This window comes from Podarcis liolepis (genome assembly GCF_965112155.1).
Source record: "Podarcis liolepis genome assembly, chromosome: 2".
NCBI lineage: Eukaryota > Metazoa > Chordata > Lepidosauria > Squamata > Lacertidae > Podarcis > Podarcis liolepis.
The window spans coordinates 73,240,221-73,264,981 of record NC_139555.1 but is presented as its reverse complement, the minus strand read 5'-3'; the positions used below and the strand labels follow the sequence as shown (position 1 = coordinate 73,264,981).

The following is a 24,761-nucleotide window of genomic DNA, read 5'->3' as shown; positions in this document are numbered from 1 at the left end:
GAAAGGGGAGAGAATGAAGGGAAAGTAAACAAAGAGCCAGGAAACTTTAGACAAGAGAAAGAGAAATAAAACCCAACATCACTCACAGTTAAAAGATGATACATGCGCTTTTCATCAGACACTCAAAATAAGACTTCAAATGTGGTAAAGAGAAGAGATGCTATTTTGATAAGCAAACTTGCTTGTAGGGTAGATTGACCAGAAATTTGTGTTTATACATAGGACACAAGCAGGGATCAAAGAGGTACTTTGAACAAGACTAAGAATTTGCCATTATCTGGTGGGTTTCCCTTTTCTTTGAAGTAAATCTTCGATGCCCAGTCACAAACTGGATTTGAAATCACTCTTAGTTTTACAGTTGTTTGCTATGCAACATGGGATGGTGCTGTTCAAGGAACCAATGTCCAAAAGGACCCTTGCATGCATGGAACAAGTTGTAGAGCAATTTGAATCCTGAACACAGTTCAGAAGGCATATGCTTCTTTTGTTGTTGTTGTTACCAACATACATGGATCCAAATCATATGTAATGCTAAACCATAATGCATAGACATAGTTTAGTATTACAAAGACAAAGCACAGCAACTCTTGAGTGTGTACACGTCCCCATCCCTCCTCTGGTGAAGCCACAACAAGATTGAAAGCTTTTGTTTGAATTTTAGATTAATCACAGTTTAGCATTATGTTCAAATCCTAAACTGTGATTAATCTTGGCTATGGTTGGTGAAAACATGGCAGCTTCATAAACTAGGGTTTAAATTTAGTTTGTTCCTACTAACCAGAATCAAGACTAAGCTTGTTTCTACTGTCCAAATTCCTCCTCACACTCATGCCAGAGGAGGTGGGGAACAGGGCCAGCTGTGGTTCAATTTCCTAACATTAAAACACGGTTTAAATTTATGTGTGAACACAGTAATACTCTAGTTTTTGTATTTGCATTGATCAGAGAATGAACCATTGTATTTTTTTGTTTTTGCTTCCCAGGAGGCCTTGGTGCAACCTGATACTGGAATAGCAACTAATTCAATTTCATCTGAATGTGGGCTACCTCCTCCTTCATACTATCTTAACTCTTTCACAAGATAAAGCATACGGCTTTGCTACCAGCCAAATATACATTTTCTCTTTCTCTGCCCTCACTCCTTTTTGCTTTGTTTACCATCTAGCATGATGGGAGTATTCTGGAGAACTTGAAAGGTTACACATGATTTTGTGAGATTTTAGTTGATCAAATGACGATATTGTCCTCATGTAGATTTTTTTGAACATACCTGACTTTCTCCTAAAGGGAAAAAATGCTAGGAAAGGATTGGGAGTTTTTTATGATGAAGCAAAGTTGCTTGCACTAACTCATTGGAAATTTAACTTTTTCTTTGAACAGTTGACTCATGTGTCAACTCGCTTAGTTTCAAAAGTAATTTGCCATGAAGCATAGGGGAGCTGATGTTTAATAAAACAAGTATACAGCTGCCATGGGCTCAGAGAACTAATATAACCCTGGCTGATACACCGGTAAGCTCTCTCACAATGCTGCCTAACTTTGCCTTAAGGAAAAATGGTCTAAGAAGAGCTTTTCATTAGTCCAAATACAGTTGTTCCTCATTTTAAAGCATTCTAGTGCATGGTCATGGCAAATATAAGTAACAGCTAGAAGAAAAAAGTACTGCACTAGATTCAGAGTAGCAGCAGCCACATATCACTCCACACATTTTGCTTCAGGCACTATGCTATCCCTGTTACCCCTCTCTTCTTTCCTCATACTACTGGAGGAATGAAGTAGCAAGCATCATGAACCCCACACAAAAACTATATAGAATAATTAGAGAGGGGGTTATTATATTTATGTTCAAAATTGTACTGCTATACAACTAAAACGAGCACTTTCATGCAATACACATTTGTCACTCAAATTTATTATTGGGGGGGGGGGAGAGAATAAAAGTGCTCATTCTATTGCCCTACCTTCAGTGACAATTATCACAGTTAAAGTATTGCAAACAAATGAATAGAATTTTCATTCACTTACCAGGCATGATAACATCTGGAAAACCAATTTTTCTGGTAATAGCCACCCCTCTGTTAAATATCATAGGATACTCCCTCCGAATCTGCTCCATTTCTCCACGAAGAAGCTGAAGAGAAATGATAAGTCCTGCAAAAAAGTACAACTGTTTTATTAAAACATTAAAGACAGTCAGCTATGTCCTCTTTCAGAATACTCCTTTTGGTTCTTCCTCCCCTGTTTTTCTCCCCTCTTGCATGACCACTGAGCATTGAGCTGTTGGGGACTGTCCCTTAGGTATTTTTTGTTGGTGGAAAAAAATAGGTATATAAAATGAGAATTCCCTGGACACCAAGATCCAGGTTTAGGGCAAGTACCCATTGGTGAGAGAACTCCAGCAGAGATTTAAATTCACAAAATATGAAGCAAAATAATATGTGGAAATATAGGCTGTTAGACCTTTAAAATATCCTCTACTGAATTCCTTCTGAAGTTCCTCTCTTCCCCTAGCATAGGAGTAGACTACACATTTGGTAATTTAAAATCTGGTTTACTTACAAACTCTTCAGAGGTCAGGTTCATGTGTTTTCCCACACATCAGTCAGAAAACACAGGCAGTAAAACTTGGCTTAGTTACAGTGGTGAAAGTTTCTAAATTATTCGTACAGGAAATCAATAGTGGCTTGTAAGAGCTCTGTGGTCTGAGTTGCAGCAAACAGCTCAGACCTCACATGTTGTGCTTCTCTGGTAGATTCATAGGCAGGAAAGGATGATGGTCAAAGAGCTTGATGAGTATTGGCAAGCTTTCTGTCACATCCTGAATGTGTGTATCTGGAAGTCCCTTTGTGTAGCTCCTGTTTGCCCATCCTGTATGCTCCCTGGGACTGGAAGACAACTTACAGAGCTGTGCCACTCCAGGCCATGCCCCCAACTAACTCAGTGACTCATTTGAAAGGCAGAAGAACTGCCCACCACAACCATGTGCCAAAGCACATGGTAGCAGCTGAAAAACAACCAACCAACCAACCAACCAACCAACCAACCAACCGGCAAGTAGCCAGACGCCAAACAGTAAAAAGCAGCTTCAAGCAAAAATTCACAAACTCACCTGCTTTGCCTCTTGCACTATTCCAATGTAAAACTCTTTTTGCTCTCTAGAGATTTCAAGCTTTTGGGGACTGGGAGTACTTACAGAGCAGGGTAGCTCAAATTGGCAGAAATGTTCACCAAGGTATTTTTCTCCATAATATGAATTCATTAAAAGGGACCCCTGACCATTAGGTCCAGTCGTGGCCGACTCTGGGGTTGCGGCGCTCATCTTGCTTTCTTGGCCGAGGGAGCCGGCGTACAGCTTCCGGGTCATGTGGCCAGCATGACTAAGCCGCTTCTGGCAAACCAGAGCAGCGCACGGAAACGCCGTTTACCTTCCCGCCAGAGCGGTACCTATTTATCTACTTGCACTTTGCCGTGCTTTCGAACTGCTAGGTTGGCAGGAGCAGGGAAGGAGCAACGGGAGCTCACCCCGTCGCGGGGATTCGAACCGCCAACCTTCTGATCGGCAAGTCCTAGGCTCTGTGGTTTAACCCACAGCGCCACCCGTGTCCCATGAATTCATTAGGGCTGATTTTATATGACAAACTCTAGTTTCATCTACATCTTTGTATAATTCTAATATTTGCATTCCTCTGCTACCAATATAGCACTTTAACATATTATTGTTGTTGTTGTTGTTATTATTATTATTATTATTATTATAAAAAACCCTTTCAGAGACACTGTGGCAACCACCATTTACAACTGCCAGGACAAATTTAAATCCCCATCAAATGGCTAAAAAATTATGGAACAGAATAAGGTATGCAAGTAATTTGTCTGATTTTCATATTATCTCTTAAATTCATTCAGCAGAGAAGCAATGGATTATTTAGTCTCGGCAGAGCATCAGATTTCCCTTTACTTGCTCATTGTGCCTTTTAACCTGCTGCCATAATTTGCTAACAGCTTAATTTGCCTTTAGCTGTTCTTAATGCCTTTTATAATACAGACTCCTGCAAATGTGCCCAAGTACCTGATATGTGCAACTACAATGAAAATAATGCTGCTTTAAAGCTGTTAAAACTGTGGGTTTTCTTCTGAACTTCATACTGTACTTCATACTGATGATGATGATGATGATGATGATTCCAAGAACAACGGCTAGCAATATTTGAAAAGCAACAGCAATGGTAACTATAAAACAGATATGGCTTATACATATTGACTGGGGTGTTGAATGGGGAGGGAAACAAATTAAATTTCATCATGGAACATATCTCTAATTGGCTATTAACACAAATGGGAGAAAGAGGCAATTCTCCCCAAACAATTTCCCTTTACTATTTGTAAATGGGCCCACTGGGACCATATACCTTGTAATGAACTCTGATTCTTTAATTATTGACTACTTCTACACTGAACTAGATTTCACAGCATGGATTTGCAGGTGAAAAGCTAGTGGTCACCTCTATTGGGTGGTTTTGTAATCTAAAGTTGTATACTGAATTTTCTTCCCAGGAACAAAATTAAGTTTATAGCATCTAAGGTTCAACATGTTCCTCTAGCTTTAGAATTGTGGTTTTATTATCAAAACTAATCAAAGTAAGAAAGTCTACTTAAATGAAACTGAGACATTTTGTACCAGTTCAAATTTTCACATCTCACTACTGCTGGCTGGGACTGATGGGAGTTCAGCAACTGGAGAGCCAAAGGTTCCCTATTCTTGAGGTTACAAAAACACTGTTCCGTGTGAAATCAGCTGTTGGTGCTGCATCCTTTATTTCAGTTCATCCTTCAACTAAGTTCAATGTAGAACCGGTGGAATACTAATGGGGACGCCCACATTTCAGGAGAGACAGCACTCCATGTTACAACAACTGATAATTTTCAGGTCATGGCAAAACCAGCTAGGTTTCCTTCGAAGATTTTAGGGCCCTTTCTGGTTTTTCAAGTAACTTCAAGCTGAGTTATTTAGGATTTTATATGTACATAGCACGACCTTAAAACTGGCTCCGTGGATAGTGGGCAGCTAGTTTGCCTTTAGCACTGGCATGGTAAGGAGCACCAGTTGCAGCCTCCAAACCCTGTAGTATCCCCTGTAGTGGCTCAGCTTATAGGTTTATGTGAACCGGATCTCTGTTCCAGTATCTTCTGACAGACCTCCACTTTGATTTGATATATTTTTTTTAATGGATAGGAAAACTTGAACAAAAGGGCAAGTAAAATAGGAGAGGAAGAATCACATTGGTTTGGGGAAAAGGCAGGGACTTAAACTGAAGGAGCGTGAAAGAAGATAGGCTACCTTTCTCAAGTCCCTGCCTTGAGTAAGAGAACACACACTTCTGTGTGGATTACTCACATGCCAACCTGAAAAGAACCAGCTCTCTTCAATATGTGGGACTAGGGAGTGTTCCATTTAAGAAAATGAAAAATCATTGATAGTCCAGAATATATCAGAAAGGAAAACTATTAATAGACCACCTACCCAAAATGTTATGAAAAGTCCCAAAGTAAAACTATAAAATGCTGTGCTGAAGGTCATGGATGACTCATTTTCGTTTATGAAAATTCTGTAATGCACAGGCTTTTATAACATTTTCATGATTCAAAGTATCTGCTGCAAAGAAATTATGTATTTCTAATAGAAATAAAGTTAAATATTACCATAGTTTGAGCTGGGTGCTGTATATTTGGTGCTAGATTTGCGAATAATATTTTCATGGATCTGATACCATTCATTTTCATTGTTGCACCTGAAAAAGTATAGTCTAGTGTTAACTTTATGACTTTACCTTATTACTGAATGCATACATACATAGTCTAGACACTGGATCCTTTTTTTAAAAAAAAAAAAACACAACTTTGTTGAACAGCAATACATTATCAGAAGGAAAAAAACCCATGCAAATCTTAAACAGTATAGAAGATATGACAAGTCTTTCCCGTGCCATATGCTTGAAGCTCGTGGAAACACTACTGGTACTGAAAGGCATCTGAAGCTTCTTGGCACATTGCATATTTGGAGCTGTGCTTCCCCTCTTCACACTTTGGAATCACCAGTGTACTTGTGCAGTTACATCCATAAGCATCCACAAAAGCGATCCCTGCCCCCAGATTAACAATGTTCCCCAGATTCCCAGCTTTCCTTTTAAAAGATCTAACTTTCAAGAATATGTGGAACACAATTTGTAAGGCAAAATGTGCAGGAGCTATTCTCTTCTCTTCCCCCTTTTTTTTTTTTTTGAGAAACTAGCCTGTACCCGGATGTCAGGGAACTGACATCAGAGCAGAGGGGGGAGGGGAGGTTTCCAGACTCTGCAGGAGAGGGAACGAGTAAGGGTAGAGAGAGAACGTCATCTGGGGAAGAATGTCCAGGTGACACCAGGAAGAAGGGAGAGGGAGAGAGCATCTCGGAGGAGAGGCTCCGAGACTCTAGCAGTGAAGTCAGTGAGGAGGGTGGAGGACCACCACTAGGCACGCCCACTCTGCGCAGAAGGCTTCCGCGCAGAGAGGCGAGGTGAAGGTTGTCCGTTAAGGAATTCTTATGCTGGAGGAAATTTAGGAGACGCCCACTCACGGATTCTACGAGCGACTGAGCAGCAGCACCCAAGCTGCTCAGTCAGGAAAAGACACAACCGCCCCTAAGCAGTTTGGAACAGCTAGAGGTTTACACACAAGCAACCCCAATTCCCGTGACACCACATTTGAGTGTTTTTAGCCAACGAATGAGTTCAAAACAATGACTAACATTTAGCAAAGCGAGAACTAGCCAAGTAGATAAAAAGAGAAGGCTAAAGTGAAGCACCCATTGTCTAGATTCTTGGTATGTTTTTAAGCCTTTTTACGCTGGTCCTCCGTAATAAAGAACTGTTTGGTGCTTCTTAAAAAACAATCCATAATTTTAGTTTAGCTTGACTGGGGAGTAATGTGTTAACTAAAAGGGGGGGAAAGGGAGGGAGGAAAGTAGCAACCAAGTTAGGAGTTTGTGGTCTTTCTAACTCAGATCTTTATTCATACAAAGAATGTCATCCCCCTGCCCCACCTGAGTTTGTAAATATTAAAAAAATTACCAGTGCCAATACAGATAAAAGTCCATCATTATTATACCAGTATTGCAAGGACGAGGGTTAAGAGAGTGTGTATTATGTTAGCCTTGCAAAGTAACCCAGTACGGTTGTTTTGCTGGTGGAAGAGGGGTTCAAGTAGTGTATGACAAGTTTAGGCTTCTTGTGTTATCATGGCATGTTGGATATTTTGGGGGGTGAAATGTCATTTTTGTGTTCAGTTAATTGTAGAAGCAGTGCAATTAATTATGGGCTGGAGGGTGTGAAGAAAGCTTGGGAAAGAACTGGGGATTTCAGCTGTGAGTAAAAAGACATTGTCTAGATGCTAGGTCCATCTGTATATAGACAACAGGTCTACTAATTAAGAAACAATGGAGGGGTAGACCTGGAATACAAGTTTCTCAGACTCCAGGGCTGCCCAGGCCTCATTCAGTCACCAGATCTATCAGAAATGGCAGACCTGTACTCTGATGTTAATTATCAGTATTTATTTATTTATTTATTTATTTAGGCATGCTCATTTTGCTCCCCTTGGAAAAAGGGGATGCCCACAGCCACATCAATTGTGAACCAATTCTTAACGTGGTAGACATCCCATACTAGAAAATGGTGCTGTGTTGGTCTTATCTGAGAACTTAAAGCAAATACTTTGAGTTTTTCATATTATTGTTGGTCTCCAATCAGCCTCAACTGGCATAACCAATGATTAGGGATGATGAGAGTTAGTAGCCCCAACAAAATCTGGAGGGCTGCAGGTTCCTCATAACTGACATAAAGGGTAATAAGCACCTTTTAGACTAATAGCTTAATTTTCTACATGCACTTTCGTAAGTAAAACCTACTTCGTCGGGTAGAGTAAGGAACAGAAGCAAAGTTGGAAAGTCAGCTCATGGGACACAGGGAAAGACAATTCCATTTTTATTTAAAGAAATATAATGATCTAACTCAGTATAAGGCAGCTCTTTCCACTTCAACAAAGAGATCTGCAAATATGGCCAGTAGGCGTCTATCTCTCCTTCTCCTCATTCTGGGGTAGAATGGCTTGTTTGGTTATTGTTTGTTATTGGTTTTGTTTTATTATGTATTTTGTATTCTCATTTTGTTTTTTTCTGTTGTTAACAGCCCTGGGATTTTCTGATGAGGAGTGGTATACAAATTTTATTATTATTATTACGTATTTTTCGCTCTATAACACGCATCCGACCATAACATGCACGTAGTTTTAAGAGGAGGAAAATCCGTAGGCATGCCACCCGTAGGCATTCCCTCCATAACACGCACAGACATTTCCCCTTACTTTTTAGGAGGAAAAAAGTGAGTGTTATGGTGCAAAAAAATGGTATTTAGGGGGTTATGAGGGGGCTGCAGCGGGAAAGGACTTGCCAAAAATGGCCTCTCCTGTTGTTCAGCTGAGGGATTTCTTCCTTCGTTGATCAGATACCAGTAGATACCACAAGCATGTTTGGCAAAACCTCACCATGATCAGCTCACGCCAAGTAACCTATGTCCCCACTGTGGAAGGACGTGTGGATCCAGAATTGGCCTCCACAGTCACTTGTGGACTCACTGTTAAGACCGTGTTCATGGAAGACAATCTTACTCAGCTACAAGTGATCGCCAAAGAAGAAGAAGATATGCTTAAAATAAATAAAAATAAGCTGGATCAATTGTCAATCCATTAAAATAAAGGAATTTTAAGATTTTAATGGTATTATACCACCAGAAGCATATCTAAACTTTTATCTTCATGAAATCCATAGTAATTTCTCAGGTCGCCTACTTAACAATGTATTTCACATAGCTATAGTTTGCCTACCTGATCATTAGGTAGTGAGAGAATTAACCAGTTGCCTTAGCTGTGTGCTGCTCCAAATAGAATTCTGGTACAATTTCTTAAGGCATCCAGAGTAGCCTATGAATAATGATAAGGGAGATGAACTGCTAGACCCTGAAACTCACTTGGTTGTCTAGCTAAGGTGGTGATTATAAAAAAACAAAAAATACTACTTTTTGTAATGCTACCTGAATTTTCAAAACAAGGTAACTGCTGAGCTAAAAAGGAGTCTGGCAACTGTCTGGCAACATATTGAAAACAAGCGAGAATACAGAAAGAACTTTGATGTACTATGAAGGAGTTTTGAGATTTCTTTTTTTAAAAATACATCCAAGTGAAATGTAATCAGGGCTTTAGTAAAGCGTTGTTGATATGGCTGCCAGGAATTTCAGTGAAATGATTTGAGTGTTACAAACCCTACATTTCATTGTGTTTTAATTAGTGTATTATTGGAGTTTTTTACATTTGCTTTTTATCTGTAAGCCACTTTAAGCCACTCTGTGGAGGTCAAAAGTGAGGTGTATCGTTAAATAAATAAAATAAACATATCCACCCCAGAATCTGCTATTTAAGAAATTCAGCAGCAGCACTAAAATTTATTTCTTGTACGGCATTAGTTCATATTAGAAAATACAGTGAGACTAATATTAGAGATACACTGGAAGTTCCAGATGGACTCATATCTGCATTCAGATTCTGCATGCAAAAACATTTGCTAATGATATTTGCTAACAAAAAGTCAATGTTTGACCTTCTGAGTCACCAAACCATAAACAGATGCCACCATATTTTTTAAAAAATATTGATGTGAAATAGAAAAAAAGAACTTAATATTGTCATAACCACGTCTGGTTCAAACCACAATCACATACACAATTACTTCATTTTAGAATATACGTAGAGCAAGGTCAATCATCTATAGCAGGGGTGGGGAACCTTCAGCCCACAGACCAATCTTTGCTCCCCAGGGGTTCCAAATTGGCTCACCAGGCCATTTCATCTAAAGCACACCTGCCGACCAACTGAAATCATTGGTGACATCAGCTGATGGGTGGGATTACTGGGTTCAATCTTGCATTGATTGCGCAATCCTGTTCCCTACATAGAATGAGAGGCATTCATTCCCAACTGTTTCAAGAAAACCACAGGCAAAGAACCCAAGAAGGGCAAATTTTGGTTTTTTTATTATTTTAAAAAATCTAAAATACGGTTTCTGGTCAAAATTTAAATCTGGCATTAAATTATATTAACATGTCAAAAGTCTCACCACACAAAAGCCCATGCATAAAAAATATTGTGATACTGACAAACAATATGCCTGTTTCTTTGCTTTACTTTCTCCCAATACGTGATTATAATTTCTGGTTCAAAATTCCAGATTTTGTTCTCAGGGCCAAGCTTGACAAAACTCCAAGTAGCAATGGTGTTAATGGCTTTTTAAAAGTAAAACGCAGATATGCCCCTCCCAATCCACATCACCTCCACCCCTATAATCTGCTATCTGCTAGTTCTAATCTGTGCCAATCAAAGATAATTTGTGAGACTGGCACCTCATTTTGTTTGCCTTCAGTAATCTGTAATCAATATACTACTACTTTGGGGCTTGTCAATTCATGGCTTATTCCTATGACCTATGACATGCACTGTGGGCAAATCTCAGACTGAGAAGACACCTTCTAACTCCCATGCAGAACCACCCTCCTATGACTAAACACAACAGTATAGCCACAGGAGCACAGAGGAAGGTGGTTTTAACTTACTTACTTCAGGCACCACTACAGAATTGTGCTGGGGGTAGGATAAGGGGCCACTCCGCTTTCTCTATGCTGATTTCTGCTTTCCTTGCCATCTATTACTGCATTTGCTATCAGGGAACCCGCTCTACATTGAGGAACAGTATTTTATTCAGATTCTAAAAGCCAAGCTTGGCAGCCACTGACAACACCATCAGTAACAAAAAGGAAACATACAAATCCTAATCAGAGTTGACTTTCAGCGAGTAAGCTTAAAAATAGCTTGGCTCACATACAGTCAGCAGGAAAACACAGCACTGAAACCGATTGCAAAAAAAGGCTCTGCAGGGAGGGGGGGGGAATCAGACAGCAGGTTTTTTTTCTTTCTATCCTGCACTTTGCTCACCTATGGGAAAAGTGTCAAGTCACGTTGGTTATTTAAAGAATTGTGCATTAGTATCACCTAGCCAAAGCCAACAAATTAGAAGGTAGGAGAGTTAGTACAATGAATGCATTAACGCTCCTATAGGATACTGATCTACTTACTTGGGTATAAAATCAGTTGGTATAACCTGTTAGAGATAGGAAGACACTTTAACTATTTGAATTACTTTTAAAAATTCCTCATCCTAGGTTAAGGCCATGGCACTCATGTTTTATAAACCAGCAAAGTATCTGACATAACACAAACAACACATATATATTTCTCTTATTCCTGCACTAAATAACTTACGTGTAAACTTTAAGAACAAAATCCTTTTCTTCTTTTAATTCAGAAATTGATGGAATCACATCCATGATACTTAATACAGCACAACCATATGGACGTCGGTAATGAAGATGAGAAGGACCCTTTCTTGAATCATTTAGCAACATGCGCCCTAAAACAAAGAGTTGTTGGCATTATATTCAACTTCAGTTCTCAAACACCTAAACGTAACTCTATAAATAAAGATAATGTTACTTTAAAAAAAATCCAGACCAAACAGTAAAACAGGTGTCTTGCTGAGGAAAAAGTGAATAGCTTCTTGTGGCGACTATACAGAAATTATACTTTCATTCCTCTAAAATCTACCTTATTTATTAAAAAACTAATCAGAAATCCTACATCCTGCCAAGATATAACCACCTCAGCAGCTGGGCCTGAGAGTGCCTGAGTGCCTGAGAGTGCCCATGCCATATCATAATGTTGTCAGGGAAGGCACATATAAGAAAAAGGTGTCTGGTACCATTTACTCTTCCTGGGAACATTCCTCTGATGCCTCCACCAGAAACCTTTCCTGCTACCTCAGACATTTTAACTAGGAAACCTAGGGATTGAACGAGAAACCTTATCCATGTAACCATGTGCTGTAGTGCTGAACTATGACTCCACCCCCATACTATTATGCCTTTTGGGCAACCTTTCGTTTCTTGATGACAGGAGCACTTGCTTAACTGAAAGCAGCATAAAACTCGTTTGCATGCAGGCACTCATCCAAATAAATGAGAGCAACTACTGCCAGGCAATCGTCCAAGAGGCACAGTTTGTTGTGCTCCCAATTGGTAAAAGCAGGATGGGGGAACCTATGGTCCTCCAGAAGTTGTTGGGAGTACAATTCCTATGGCTATGCTGGCTGAGGCTGATGGGAATATCTGGTTCCTAACCCCTGGTGGGGAAGGTGGGCCTGTGACTCATGGACTGCTAGGTGGCCATCCCTGTCCTACAGATTTTATATACAGATTTTATATACAGCAAGTTATGAATTAAAACCTGACCTGCTGGACTAGTCAGACCTGCTGCAATAGCTATGTCTTACTCCACACAAAAAGTACTGTTATCTGCACTTCTGTCGAAATGACGGTTTAGCAATTACAATTTGTTATGAAGCAGTGCAACTCCTGGGTCTTTGAAGTTGCACTTCCTATGGAAATGCACACTCACACATAATCACTGTACTCAACAACATTACATTGATTGATTTGCCTGGTTTAGCTTATTTATATATATAATGCATTTCCACAATGAGCTATGCCCAAAGATTGTGCATAAAAATCTAAAATAGATTCAATAAGTGTACTGTACCTATCCGAATTACATGGGCAACTATGTACAAGTCTTTCTTCATATCCTTGCTGCTGAGATCCTAACAGAATTGGGGGAGAAAGTAAAAATCATTGTCAAAAACATTTATATGCCAAGTATATTCTATTTTCAAACAGAAAACTACCTCTACACATTTCTATCTTTGTCATAGAGAAGTGAAGGCTTGGAGCAGAAAAAATCCACCTCTTGAAGGAGGATTTCTACCCTATTTTTCCAGGGGAAGTCTGCAGAAAATTGCAGGGGTGGGGATCTCATGTACTATTTACTTTTTCAGAAAGGTAAGTGAAAGTACTGTATACTCATTGTTTGAATAACATTAACACATGCATTTACATTTCATAAATATGACCAACAATGAAATTCTCATTGCAAGTTATTCACTGCTCAGGTTGGCTGTGGCTGAATATCAAGCCCTGCAAGTTATCTGAGTTAAAGTGCTTGTAAGCTTATAGCTGCTAGCAAAAGAAAAAGGCCAAATCTGGAAGTTGCAAGATGCTGAATGGATAAATTGGCTTAGCGAAATTAGAAGAGTAAGGAAAGGAGAAAGGGGAAGTGATATCAGGTGCCCCAGGAATAAAGGTGAAAAAGCAAAGGTCTTGTCCATTGAAATCTACTATCACCATCATCATCTTTATTACGGTCATAGACCAGCATAAGTTAAAATAGAAACATGCAGGAATTTAGGAAATAAAACAGATAAAACGGGTAAAAGGAGTGACTCAAAAAAGGGGAGTTGTGTGAGCGAGACTTAAAATCAGCTAGAGAGTTAAGAGCACGGGTGTCAAACACAAGGCCCGCGGGCCAAATCCGGCCCGCCAGACCTCGTCGTGTGGCCCGTGTAGCTGCCGCCGGCCACCAGTCTAGGGATTTGTTGTTTCCGCAGTTTCACGCGAAGCCGCCGCTTTTATCTCGCGATATTTGGAAAGCGCGCGGTTTCCCCCTCCCCCGCCCACTCCGCCGGAAGCGCCGCGAGGCGTTCGAAACCCGGCGCGAGTCGGAAGCGGCGGTGCGATGCCTGTGGAGGAGAACGGCGGAGCCTCGTCCGGGAGCGGCGCAGGTGGGGAGCCGCCAAGAGAGGCTGGGCTGCCTCCTCAGGGTCCGGGGGGAGGGTGTTTATTGTGGGCTAAGGGGTCTCCTGAGCATGTGCAGAGCGCTCTCCGCCTTGCCCGCCCCGCCCCTCAGCAGAAAGCCCACGAAGAAAAGCCCAGCAGCAGCAGCACCCTTCTTTTTATCGCTTATTGTGCAGGCGAGGCTGCCTCCCCCGATGATAAGAGGAGGAAGTCAGAGAGGTGGAAAAAAATATGGGGCTGGTGTCGTTGGGATTATAACCTCCCTCACGAGGATAAGTCGGAATTTAGCAAAGTAGGGTGCAGCTTTCCTCCCCCCCTCCAAAAAACAAACAGAAAAGTTTGTAGCACTGATCCTGAAGCCAAAGTACAATTTTAGCATGCTGCTATTATTTTCCACCTCATTTCGCTTTGTAGCTGGTGACCGGTATCCATTACTTGTTGTTTGTATTCTTGATGAATGCTATATTATAAAAAGACAACAACAGGGGGACAACGGAAGAATTCGGGAAATAGATGGTGGCAAAGGGGTTGGAGGTCTTTTAAGATAGAGCTTTCAGGAGCTAGAACCAACAAGTACCGTGTTGTGTGTGTGTGTGTGTGTGTGTGTGTAACATATAACAAGAAGCAACAAGTACTGTGTTTTATATATGGGTTATTTTGTGCTAGTTCTTAAGGCAGGCATATTCAAAGTCTGCTTTGGGGCCCAATTCGGCCCTCCGGCCGGTTTTATCAGGCTCCTGTGGCAGTTCATTCATTTATTGCTGTCAAATCCTTTAAAAAGGTCAATAAACCTGGGGGGGGGGACATCCCCCCAAAAGCTCTTTAATCCTAAAAGAAAGCTCAACTTTGGTCGGCCCTCATGCATGTTCACTTCCATCAAATCTGGCCCTCTTTGAAAAATGTTTGGGCACCCCTGGTTAAGAGCAAGCAGTTGCAAAAGTAACTATAGAAGGGAGGGTGCAAGAGAGGGCACAGGTCTTGGGTATGAGCCTTCAGTTTAGGTCTGGTGCGTGGACCGAACCATTCTTCGGTGAATTCCCATGATAGCAGTGCAAAGTTTGGCTGCTGAGTATGTTACATCTGGATTTGCATCTTGAAGTAGCAAAGAGGTATAGAGTTGCTCTGTCCATCCTGGGAATTTGTGTAGTATTGGCAGGATGAACCTGACTCATATGTCTGTATAATATTGGGAGTGGAAGAAAACATGTTCAGTAGTTTCTAGCTGCCCTGAGCCACAGGGGCATTTCCTCTCTTCATACGGTACCTTCCTAAAACGGCCTTCCTCGGTAGCTAAGGAGAGTGCCTGGCATCGGGCCAAAGTGAAGGCCCTTCACTGTTTTGGTACTTCTAGGTTGGTCATATATGGCATTTGGGAATTGAGGTAACTTTTTGTTTCACTGATGAAACAATTTGGGGATCTGGCTAGATCTGATTGGTGTTATATGTCTTCCATATGCTGTCCGGTGGGTTTATTTTTGGCTTTTTCATATCCCATGTCAAGTAAAAGTTACAGGGTAAAACCTAGGGTTGTTATTTTGTTTAGCACTGCTCATTTCCAAGTCATTTGGAAGTCATCTTTTATAGTTAGGGGAGCAAGGCCACACAGGAAGGAGGATAGTCTCAGCCAGTAATTAAGTGTGGCAAGCCACACTCTAGCCTCAATTCTTACCAGTCCAGTTTCTAGGTGCAGCGTGGCATTGGAAACATTTTGGGGCACTTGTAGGACTGATCTTAGAAATTTAGATTGTACCAGTTCCAGTGTTGCACGGGGTGTGTGTGTGTGTAGTTTTCGGAAGTGTGTCTCCTAGGTCTTTGCGGAGATGTGATAGTCTCTCATTGGTGGACTACTAGTATGGGTGAGTGCTATGGCCTTCCAGAAAAGGGCAGGGTTGTTGGATTTGGCTGCTTGAATAATCCGTGTCCAGTTCTTTTTTGTTGCTTCCTTTTTCTTCCAGGTCAACCTTTTGTGATATAGGAGATCCATTGCACCAGCTGGGGTTGTATTTGAGTGGTGTTTTCGGTATCTCCTGTCAGTTCTGTGACTATTGCTGAGAGGCTAATGTAGTTCTTGGGTTGGGGCCTTGTAGGCCATCAGGAGGGCCTCAGAGGATTGAGCTGTTATCAGGGTGGTTCGGATTGACCACAGGCTTACTGAGTCCAACCATTTTGATACTTTTTTATTTAGCTGAGAGGTCCATTTGGCTCGGCGGTGGGTTCCTTCCACTGGCATTACAACAGCCTGACAGTTGGTTACAGCGGGGACCTTCTGAGTTAGCTCCTCTACTTGGAGTGAGCCCAGGAAATGATCACTCTCAAATCTTGGTTTGACCTCTAGGTTCTTTGCATGTGGGAGAAGGTTCTCAGAGGCAATTATATAGTTGATGACGCTCATCCTAATTCAAGACAGGTAGCTGAACTTAGCTGGGTGGTCCTTTCCTAAGGCACCATTTAGAATGTAAAGATTCAGTTTGAAGGTCATTTGTGATAGGTAGAGACTGTTTGATCTTTTGAGGCTCGCATTGTGAGAGGGCCTAGCTGAACCATGTATATAGGGTCTGGTTGCTCGGGCCTAGTCTGGCATTTAGGTCCCCTCCCAGAACCACCATTGCGCTTGGATTTTGCAATATAAGGTCTACAACGTACCCTTCCAATTCGCCCCATCTGGCTCTGATCTCAGATTTCTGGGTCTACTATTTTGATAACAAACACTAGCTTAAAGAGCTGCCATTTATAGCATAGAATTATTTTAAGTTATTAATTTTTGGCTGACAGACGCAAAGGTAAAAGAAGAGACTGCTGAGTAGTGAAACTGTCAAGACCGAAAGAAAAACTATGTACATTTACAGACATGATCTCAAATTGTGGTTTTGCAGAAGATGTGGCCGAAGGGCTATGTTTCCTTTCTGGGCAACCTTCCAACAGCCACGAGGATAGGGAATGATGCAAAGGTGGGTGGATTAATGAATATTTAATATTTAAACAGTAGGCTATTTTCTACACACACACCCCTCTATCCTCCATCCAGACAAGAGAGACATTATTAAATTTCAAAAACACAATCAATCCTGGTGAAAACATTGGAGGTGTAAAGCAGGGCCATTGAGAGATGTGACATTGGGAGAGGTTTGTGTGGCCTGTGGAGAATTCCAAGGGCCAAACAGAGTGGGCTGGAGAACTGTATTTGGTGGCCAGGTCTGAGCTTCCCTACCTCAGAAGTCCAATAGCAATAACATCCTTACAGAGAAAGAAGAAAGGAATATCAGAGAAACAAAGCTTCATAAAAACATCTAAAACACAACCCTGCTCCATTTGTTGGAGGCTGAAATCAAAACACATTTATGCAACCGCTCTCAGTACTGGCTGCAGTAAATATAGTCTAAGTAATTACTCCCTTCACCATAGTGATATTTTCAAAGGGTGTTTGTCTACAAACACATGAAGGAAACGAAAAGACCATTCTCATTTCATGCTTCATTAGAAATCAACAGGCAAAACAAAAGACAAACGAAAGACAAATGCAGCAGGAAAACGAGTGTTTCCACATCCACTTTTGAAGTTAATTTTAATTTACTAATGCTCATTTATCACAGTACAAGTAATTTTTTAAAAAATGTTCATGCTAGCCTTTCACTTCAAATTCAGCATAAGAACATAAGAAGAGCCTGTTGGACCAGGTCTATAGTCCCATCTATTACAACATCCTGTTTTCACATTGGTCAGCCAGATGCCTGTGGCCTGTGCCTGAAGCAGAAGAGCACTCCAACTCTGGAGTCAGAGCATAGCCATCATGGCTAATAGCCAAGGATAGCCTTATCCTCAATGAATTTGTCCAGTCCTCTTTTAAAGCCTCCCAACTTGATGGTCATCACTGCCTCCTGTGGGAACAAGTCCCATGGTATAACTATGCACAGTTTGAAGAATTTATTTTATCTGCCTGTATATTCAGCTTCATCGGATGTCCACCTTGGGTGTTATGAGAGGAGGAGAAGAACATTTATCTCTCCACGTCATGCAAAATTTTATGAACTTCTATCATGTCATCTCTTACTCACCTTTGCTCTGAACCAAAAGGTCTCAAACACTGGAACCTTTCCTAATAGAGTAGTTACCTCCATGAGTATATAATTATGATTCTCTCTATAAAGCATAATTTTGGGGAGGGATTCAACTAAATTGTTGTGTGCATAGAATGAGGTCCGCTTGCCCAGCAAAGCTTCCCTTACTTCCTCTTGTGCACCCCATGCCCCCTAAATCTGCTCTGCAGAGTTGAGGGAACCCCAGAACAGGTTTAGAGGGTGTTGGGGCGGGAGGGAAAATGTCTTATTGTATGAAAAGACCTTGTTCCATGCGAGCATAGCTTACATAGCTTACATAGCTTTATCTGACAATCAGGATGGATTTAGATGTGACATGCAACATGTTCAATAGCTAAACCATGGTTTGCTGAACCCACATCTGCCTGCAGTATGTTTTATTTGGAGTAAAATCAGGATCTGAAATAAAAAACCATGGTTAGGGTCATTACTCTGTCTCATGAGACTGCTATACCATAGAAATGGGAATATACTTATGAAACTGAGTCATGCACATATGTGAAACAGAAGTATACAAACAGCTCAAAATCATATTTGCTTTTGGGACATCTGGATGCTCAAACTATGGTGTGATTAGAACAAAATATATGCTACACTGGAATCCAGTCTGCAAAACATTCTCACTGAATGGTAAAGAAAATGAAAAGTGTTTCATACTGTGAAAAGTGCACACATTCGGTCAATCTTCTCTGGATTCTTGGGGCCCCCATTTTTGTTTAAGCGTACCAGAAACCTTTCACTGAAACACAAAAGATAAGAAAACACTGAATTACCAATAGTACATACCTGGTCATAACTTCTAAACATTTATGGAACTTTATTCAGAGATCCAGATTCATCGACCATCAAACTGTATAGTTACATTGAAAATACAATGGTCCTTTTGACAATACTTCCAGGTGCTTTCTCACTAATCATGGTGGGAATGAATTAATATCTTCTTACATTTGATGAAATATAGGAACAGCACTAGGCTAATAAGAATTTAACATCCCTACACTCAATCTGACGCATAAAAATAATTTTGTTAATTGTTTTATGCAAAATAGTATAAATTATTCACCGGAAAGTGAATAATAACTGGAAAGTTAAAGAGATAACTGGGAAGTTAAAAAGATGCAGCACTCTGCCACTAAATTGCAATAATGTGTTTAAGAAAAGAAAATAATTGATTACAAAATAACAGAGAATGACAGGAATTCATAAGTTCTCTAACCCCATGCTCTGCACTGAGTCGGGATTCAGTATGCTCTGTTAACTGTTTATATATATTGATCTAACTTTTCAAAATCTAGAAAATCTGTCTATATTCCTAGGCAGCATATTCCATAGGTCAATTGTTTTACTGACCATAAGCAACTGTAACAAAAAGGAACTGTTCGAAGTAATATACTGTACAGCTGCTTTATTCTATTAAATTTATAATTCTCTGAACTAAACAAATACACCCTGTCAAATGTTCACTTCCTCCATATCAAAAACAATTCCAGCTGGACTCACATCAGTTTTGGTTCTTCTTATCAAATGAATCAAAAGAGTTTCCTTTTTGCACTGTTATACTTTCCTGAAGCCAGAAGGAAACAAATTCTGGAGATCGGAATGAACTGCTCAAAAATATTTACTGTAAACAATGCAAAACCTAAAACAGGGTCTTACCAATACCCTTATTAGTTGACGTTTTCCACAAATCTGAGGAAAACTAGTTGGCCATAGTAAAAGTAATAATTATGTTAGGGAACCCCTTGTGAACATGGATTAACTGCCCTTACAGGCTGGTGCTGGACCCATGGCAATCCTTTTAGAGATAATCTTGTCAAAAGGGTAAAGTTTCTCTCTGCTAACAGGGTTGCAAAGGCAGAGCATCAATTTAAAGTGAGAAAAAGCAGAGCTCTCCAAGGTGCTGGAATTGTGGTGTAAGTCAGACTTTGAAAAATAGTTCTCAAACAATACTGACTAACTACTACAGCGTGTTCTATTACAATAGTTATAGTGACTTAGCTATAATTAAAATGTTGTGTTTTTCTTTTATAGGCAGAGGTTTAGATCCTTAAGAATGGGTTAAGTAAGGTAATTACCTCGTAGTGCTTCTACAACTCTTTAATAAAGTGGAGTAGTTCGCTTTTCCTTTCATACCCAGAATTCAGAGGCAGGCCTCTGACCTCATAAGAACTCTAGTTCCACAAAAAGAGTTAACAATATTACAGATGTTAAAACAGATTTCTGACCAAAGGACCAGCAATCTTTTACATGCTCAGAAAAACAAGCAAGGGGTCTGATTCTGACTTACCTGATCTGTTTGCCTTCCCGGACATCATACAAAAAAAAGAATACATCTGCATCCTCTCCAATTGTATTGTAAGTGAAACTTTTTAGACTGAGAAAGAAGTGGTGAGGTACTGGCAGACGACATGCTTCTCCATGACGTGGGCGTATTGTATCTACCTAATTTGGAGAAAGAAATTAAAGGGACTTCATTTTCTAGACATATATTTAATAGCTTTATACTCATTGATACCATTTAAAATGAAAGTTGCTTGGTAGGATATATACACAGCTCCTAATCATTTTATCTGCACAGATCCATGGGTAGTGCCTAGATCCCTCACCAAAATACTGTCAGAATAAAGCAAATTGTATATGAGTCAACACCCTTGATTAAAGTTGCTGCAAAAAAACATAAAACAAAGTCAATATACGGGTAGGCCTGAACAGTTGTAAATACCAATAAAAAAACAGTATTTTTATGAATTATTTCATGGTGAAGAAGAGATATGGCTTCCTTCTGCAGTTTATCTTACCTGTGATGTGCTCTGTTGTACACTATGTCTACTAGATAAATGCTGCAAAAGAAAAAGAAAAAAGATATGCTGCATTACTTCTGTTCAAGGATGCTGACATTTCTTCCACACATGGCTAAACACGTTATACTAAAGACCGGCTCCTATCAGCTGACACAGAAGCATTCATGATTTAGCGTTGTCCAGGTACCAAATCAAAGTGCAGCATCATTCAATTGTACTAACTAGGCCAGGCTTCCTCAACCTCCAGATGTTTTGAGACTACAATTCCCACCATCCCTGACCACTGGTCCTGCTAGCTAGGGATCATGGGAGTTGTAGGCCAAAAAACATCTGGAGGGCCAAGGTTGAGGAAGCATGAACTAGACCAACATAGGATTTCATGGTGGTGCAACTGGCTGGGAAAACAGAGAGCTCTCCTGCACCAGCAACTGCTATCCCTGTTCTATGCAATGTAGCAGCATTACACACAAAGCTGATCAGAGAATAAACTACAGCTGACTACTCATCCAAACAACACCCTGAAAGCCTTTTAGCCATGAGATGATATATAAATAAATAAATAAATAAATTTTTGCTGCTCCCATATTGTTGAAGATGTGAAAACTGTTTCAATCTGCTTATTTCTGCAAGGTTGATACTTTGCAACATGCTTTGTGCACTCTTGGGCATTTTTTTGTACTGATTTATTGGGTTAATTTTCTGCAGATGATCCCTGGCTAATTTATTCATAGTGTTGTTGTTACACGAATTTTGTGTAGTTTCATATCCCCGTTAAAAAATAAATAATTTTTTTTAAACATGCTAACACAGGACCTGCGAAAATAGGTACTTATTTATTCCAAGTAGCTACTTCACAAGCGTCCTTCTCCCCAATCTAATTTATATGCACCCTCCCATTCTGCATCCCCCTGCAGTGGAAAGTATTTTATGACAAAGTACAGGAGCAGCCTCCCACTACTTACCATAGCTCTATCTACATTTGCTTTACCAAAAAACCATTCCTTGTTATATGCAGAACAATGGCCTCTCAAATGAAAAGTGTAGCGACTGAGTCAACACGACATTAAATGTTTGTGTTAAAAGGAGCAGCATCCCCAATTCTCTAACAGAGGTTGATCCTGTTTTTAAAGCCTCTCACGCTGAAGGCTAACATTAACAATCAGAAAATTGACAGTAAGTCTCCTACTGTTCCTGTTTAATCTCCAGAGGTAAGATTTAAGAAGTAATCCAAATTGAAACGGTTTCAAATGTGTTTTTTAATCATATTTTGTTCTATACTTATCTATTCTCCAATTTTTAGATATTTGTAATGTGGGGTATCATTGATATTATTTTTTTATTAGGTTTCAGAAGCTAAAACTTGGAGAGATCCTCCATCTCTCAAACCTAGGAATATAAAAAAATATTTCCGTAGCACATGATCAAAGCCGCACAGAATTCAAACATAGGAGCAGCCCTCCTTGGCCAAGCCATGGTGCATCTAGTAAAGAATTATCATTCCATCAGCTGCCAGCCTGATGCCCCTGGATGCTCACAAGCAAGTTATGAAGGTGATAAGAACTCCATGTTTGTTGATTTATTACTTCTAAGCATTGATATTCCATCTAGCTATCAGGATTATTAGCCACTGACAGATCTGCCCATCCTTTCCAAAAGTAGAGAGAATAACCAAGGCACTGTATCCACATTTCCAGATTGCAGAAAAGCTCAATTAGTGCACCATCCCTCATCCCTTGCAGCAAACACTAAGACATTCTTCTGAAACCTAGCAACATAGAACAATTGCTGCAATCCTATGGGAATTTACCTAGGAACATGCACCACAATTCTCAACTTAATCCAACACAACATTAATACACGGATGTGTAGAAGCCAAGTCCCTTTCAAATCCATAGGACATGCCCAGCTATGTGCAAAAATAAATGATGGCAGGCTCCCACAATATAAGCTCAATCAGTGGTGCCTCTTAATCTCAGGGATGTGGGTTCGAGCTCCACATTGGGCCAAAAGAATTCAGCACTGCAGGGAACTGGAAAAAAGGGCCTGCTCTTGTGCTGCTACCTTCTGGACCTCTCATCCTCATCCTATCAAAGAATAAGGCATCTTACCATCTTGTATAGATCAGATACACTTATCTGATCTGAATCCACCACCTCAAAGTCCTTTCGTGGGACAAGATCCAAGCCCAAATGCCTGTGAAGGGAAAAAGATGTGATAATCATCAATAAAATGTATTCTAATTATGTAGTATATGTAACTACTTGGGAACTGAAAATAAGGCACATGCTTAAAACTATGCAAACCTTAACGCCCCCAATACAATTACAGTGGTACCTCAAGTTACAAACGCCTCAGGTTACAAATGCTTCAGGTTACAAACTCTGCAAACCTGGAAGAGTTACCTGGAGTTGAGAACTTTGCCCCCGGTTGAGAACGGAAATCGTGTGCTGGCGACGCAGCGGCAGCAAGAGGCCCCAATAGCAAAAGCACACCTCTAGTTAAGAACAGTTTCAGGTTAAGAACGGACCTCTGGAATGAATTAAGTTCGTAACTAGAGGTACCACCGTATTACAAATATACCTTTCATAACATTCATAATATAGCATCAGCATTATGGGGCTTGTTGCAGCTAATGGCTGGTCAGACAGAGTGGATATTCTAAAGCTTTGGCCTCACACAGATGATTTGGTTTCTCTCATATATGTGGCTGCAGAGAGACAACATTTCATAGCACCAAAAGCATCAAAGGAAAGTTGGTACTGGACACACTTGGTTCAAGAACTCGATCACAGAAGCAAAGCATAGGATGGAGAAAACCCCTCCTGTGATGTAGTTGTAGTCTTCAATATGGGACTGGGCTTCAGGTGTCAATGCCAATGCTCAGAGCTAGGCTTGGCACTAGAGGGTAACAGTAGGCCATAGTATTTTCATCTATTGGAATACTCCTCCAGGAGACGCAGCAGGTGTCCTCTATATTGACATACACATTTGCTGAAAACTTTTCTTTGCTCACAAGCTTATGCAGACAATTAAAATAAACGCCTTCTGTAAATGTTGGTCAGTTTTAATTTTGTATGTGTTTTTATTGTGTATGTGTATTTGTTGTAAACTACATAATAAAAATTGCAATTGCAATGTAAAAGTAAGTAAGTAAGTAAGTAAGTAAATCTGACACTTTTCTCTGAGAGTCCACCACCAGGTGAGGTGTGGCAGGTAGTTAACAGGGAAAGTGCATTCATAGTGGTGGCACCCTAACTTGGGAGAGGTCTCCCCAGAGAGGTTGACATAGTACCTACCTAGATGCCCGCTGCCAGACAAAAACTTTTTTCTCCCAGGTCTTTTAATCTGTTTTAGTGCCAAATCTGATTTTTTAAAAACCTGCAATGTGATTTTATGCTGCTTGTAATATTTTAATATTCACTCATTTTCACCTTGGGGTTGCATGGTGGGATATCAATATCCAAAACAAATAAACTAGCACCATAGGGGCAGCAGTAGCCATCAAAATAAGAGCTGCTACCAGAGAAGATGACATCAATGCTAAATTTGTTCAGATTAGCAATGAGCATACTAAAGATAGCAGACTGGGAGGCTGCTTCAGGTGAGACAGTGGAGGTACCAATGTCATCGGTGGATCTGCATCCATGAACCAAGAGAAAGTCATAGAAACCCTTATGGGCAACAAGTGCTGTTCTGCTGTAGTATCAAGAAGAACATGGAAGATGGTAGATGGAAGTTGAGTTGGGATGTACAGATGGCATGTGGTCTTGATGCTACTCCATCAGAAAGTGATAAGCTGAGTAATTACAGGATTCCTACAGTCATAGCATGTTTCCAGTCAACAAGCCAATCTGGGGCTCAACGTGTCTTACACTTTTTATGTGACTGATCCAATGGTGCATCACAATAACAGACCCTTATGTCCTCTGAGCATTCAGAACTGGAATGCTTTCAACCCAGTGCCTCTGAAACGGAGGCTTGAAAGGGACTTAGATCATTACTGAAATGGGTATAGCTGGAGTAAAATACACAGCATAGTAACC

The 24,761-nt window shown here is 40.4% G+C and overlaps 1 protein-coding gene across 1 annotated transcript in view; it reads right to left on the bottom strand.

The window, feature by feature from the left end:
• The window catches only part of DOCK3 (dedicator of cytokinesis 3), a 145,013-nt gene that overhangs the window by 81,851 nt on the left and 38,401 nt on the right, over positions 1-24,761 (bottom strand). Inside the window, exons 7-14 of the mRNA XM_083486869.1 lie at positions 22,827-22,911; positions 20,716-20,757; positions 20,205-20,359; positions 18,575-18,656; positions 12,733-12,793; positions 11,401-11,548; positions 5,701-5,789; positions 2,026-2,151 (exon numbers count right to left, since the gene is read on the bottom strand). Coding sequence (XP_083342995.1) covers positions 2,026-2,151; positions 5,701-5,789; positions 11,401-11,548; positions 12,733-12,793; positions 18,575-18,656; positions 20,205-20,359; positions 20,716-20,757; positions 22,827-22,911 — 788 coding nt within the window. The remainder of the gene's footprint in view (positions 1-2,025; positions 2,152-5,700; positions 5,790-11,400; positions 11,549-12,732; positions 12,794-18,574; positions 18,657-20,204; positions 20,360-20,715; positions 20,758-22,826; positions 22,912-24,761) is intronic.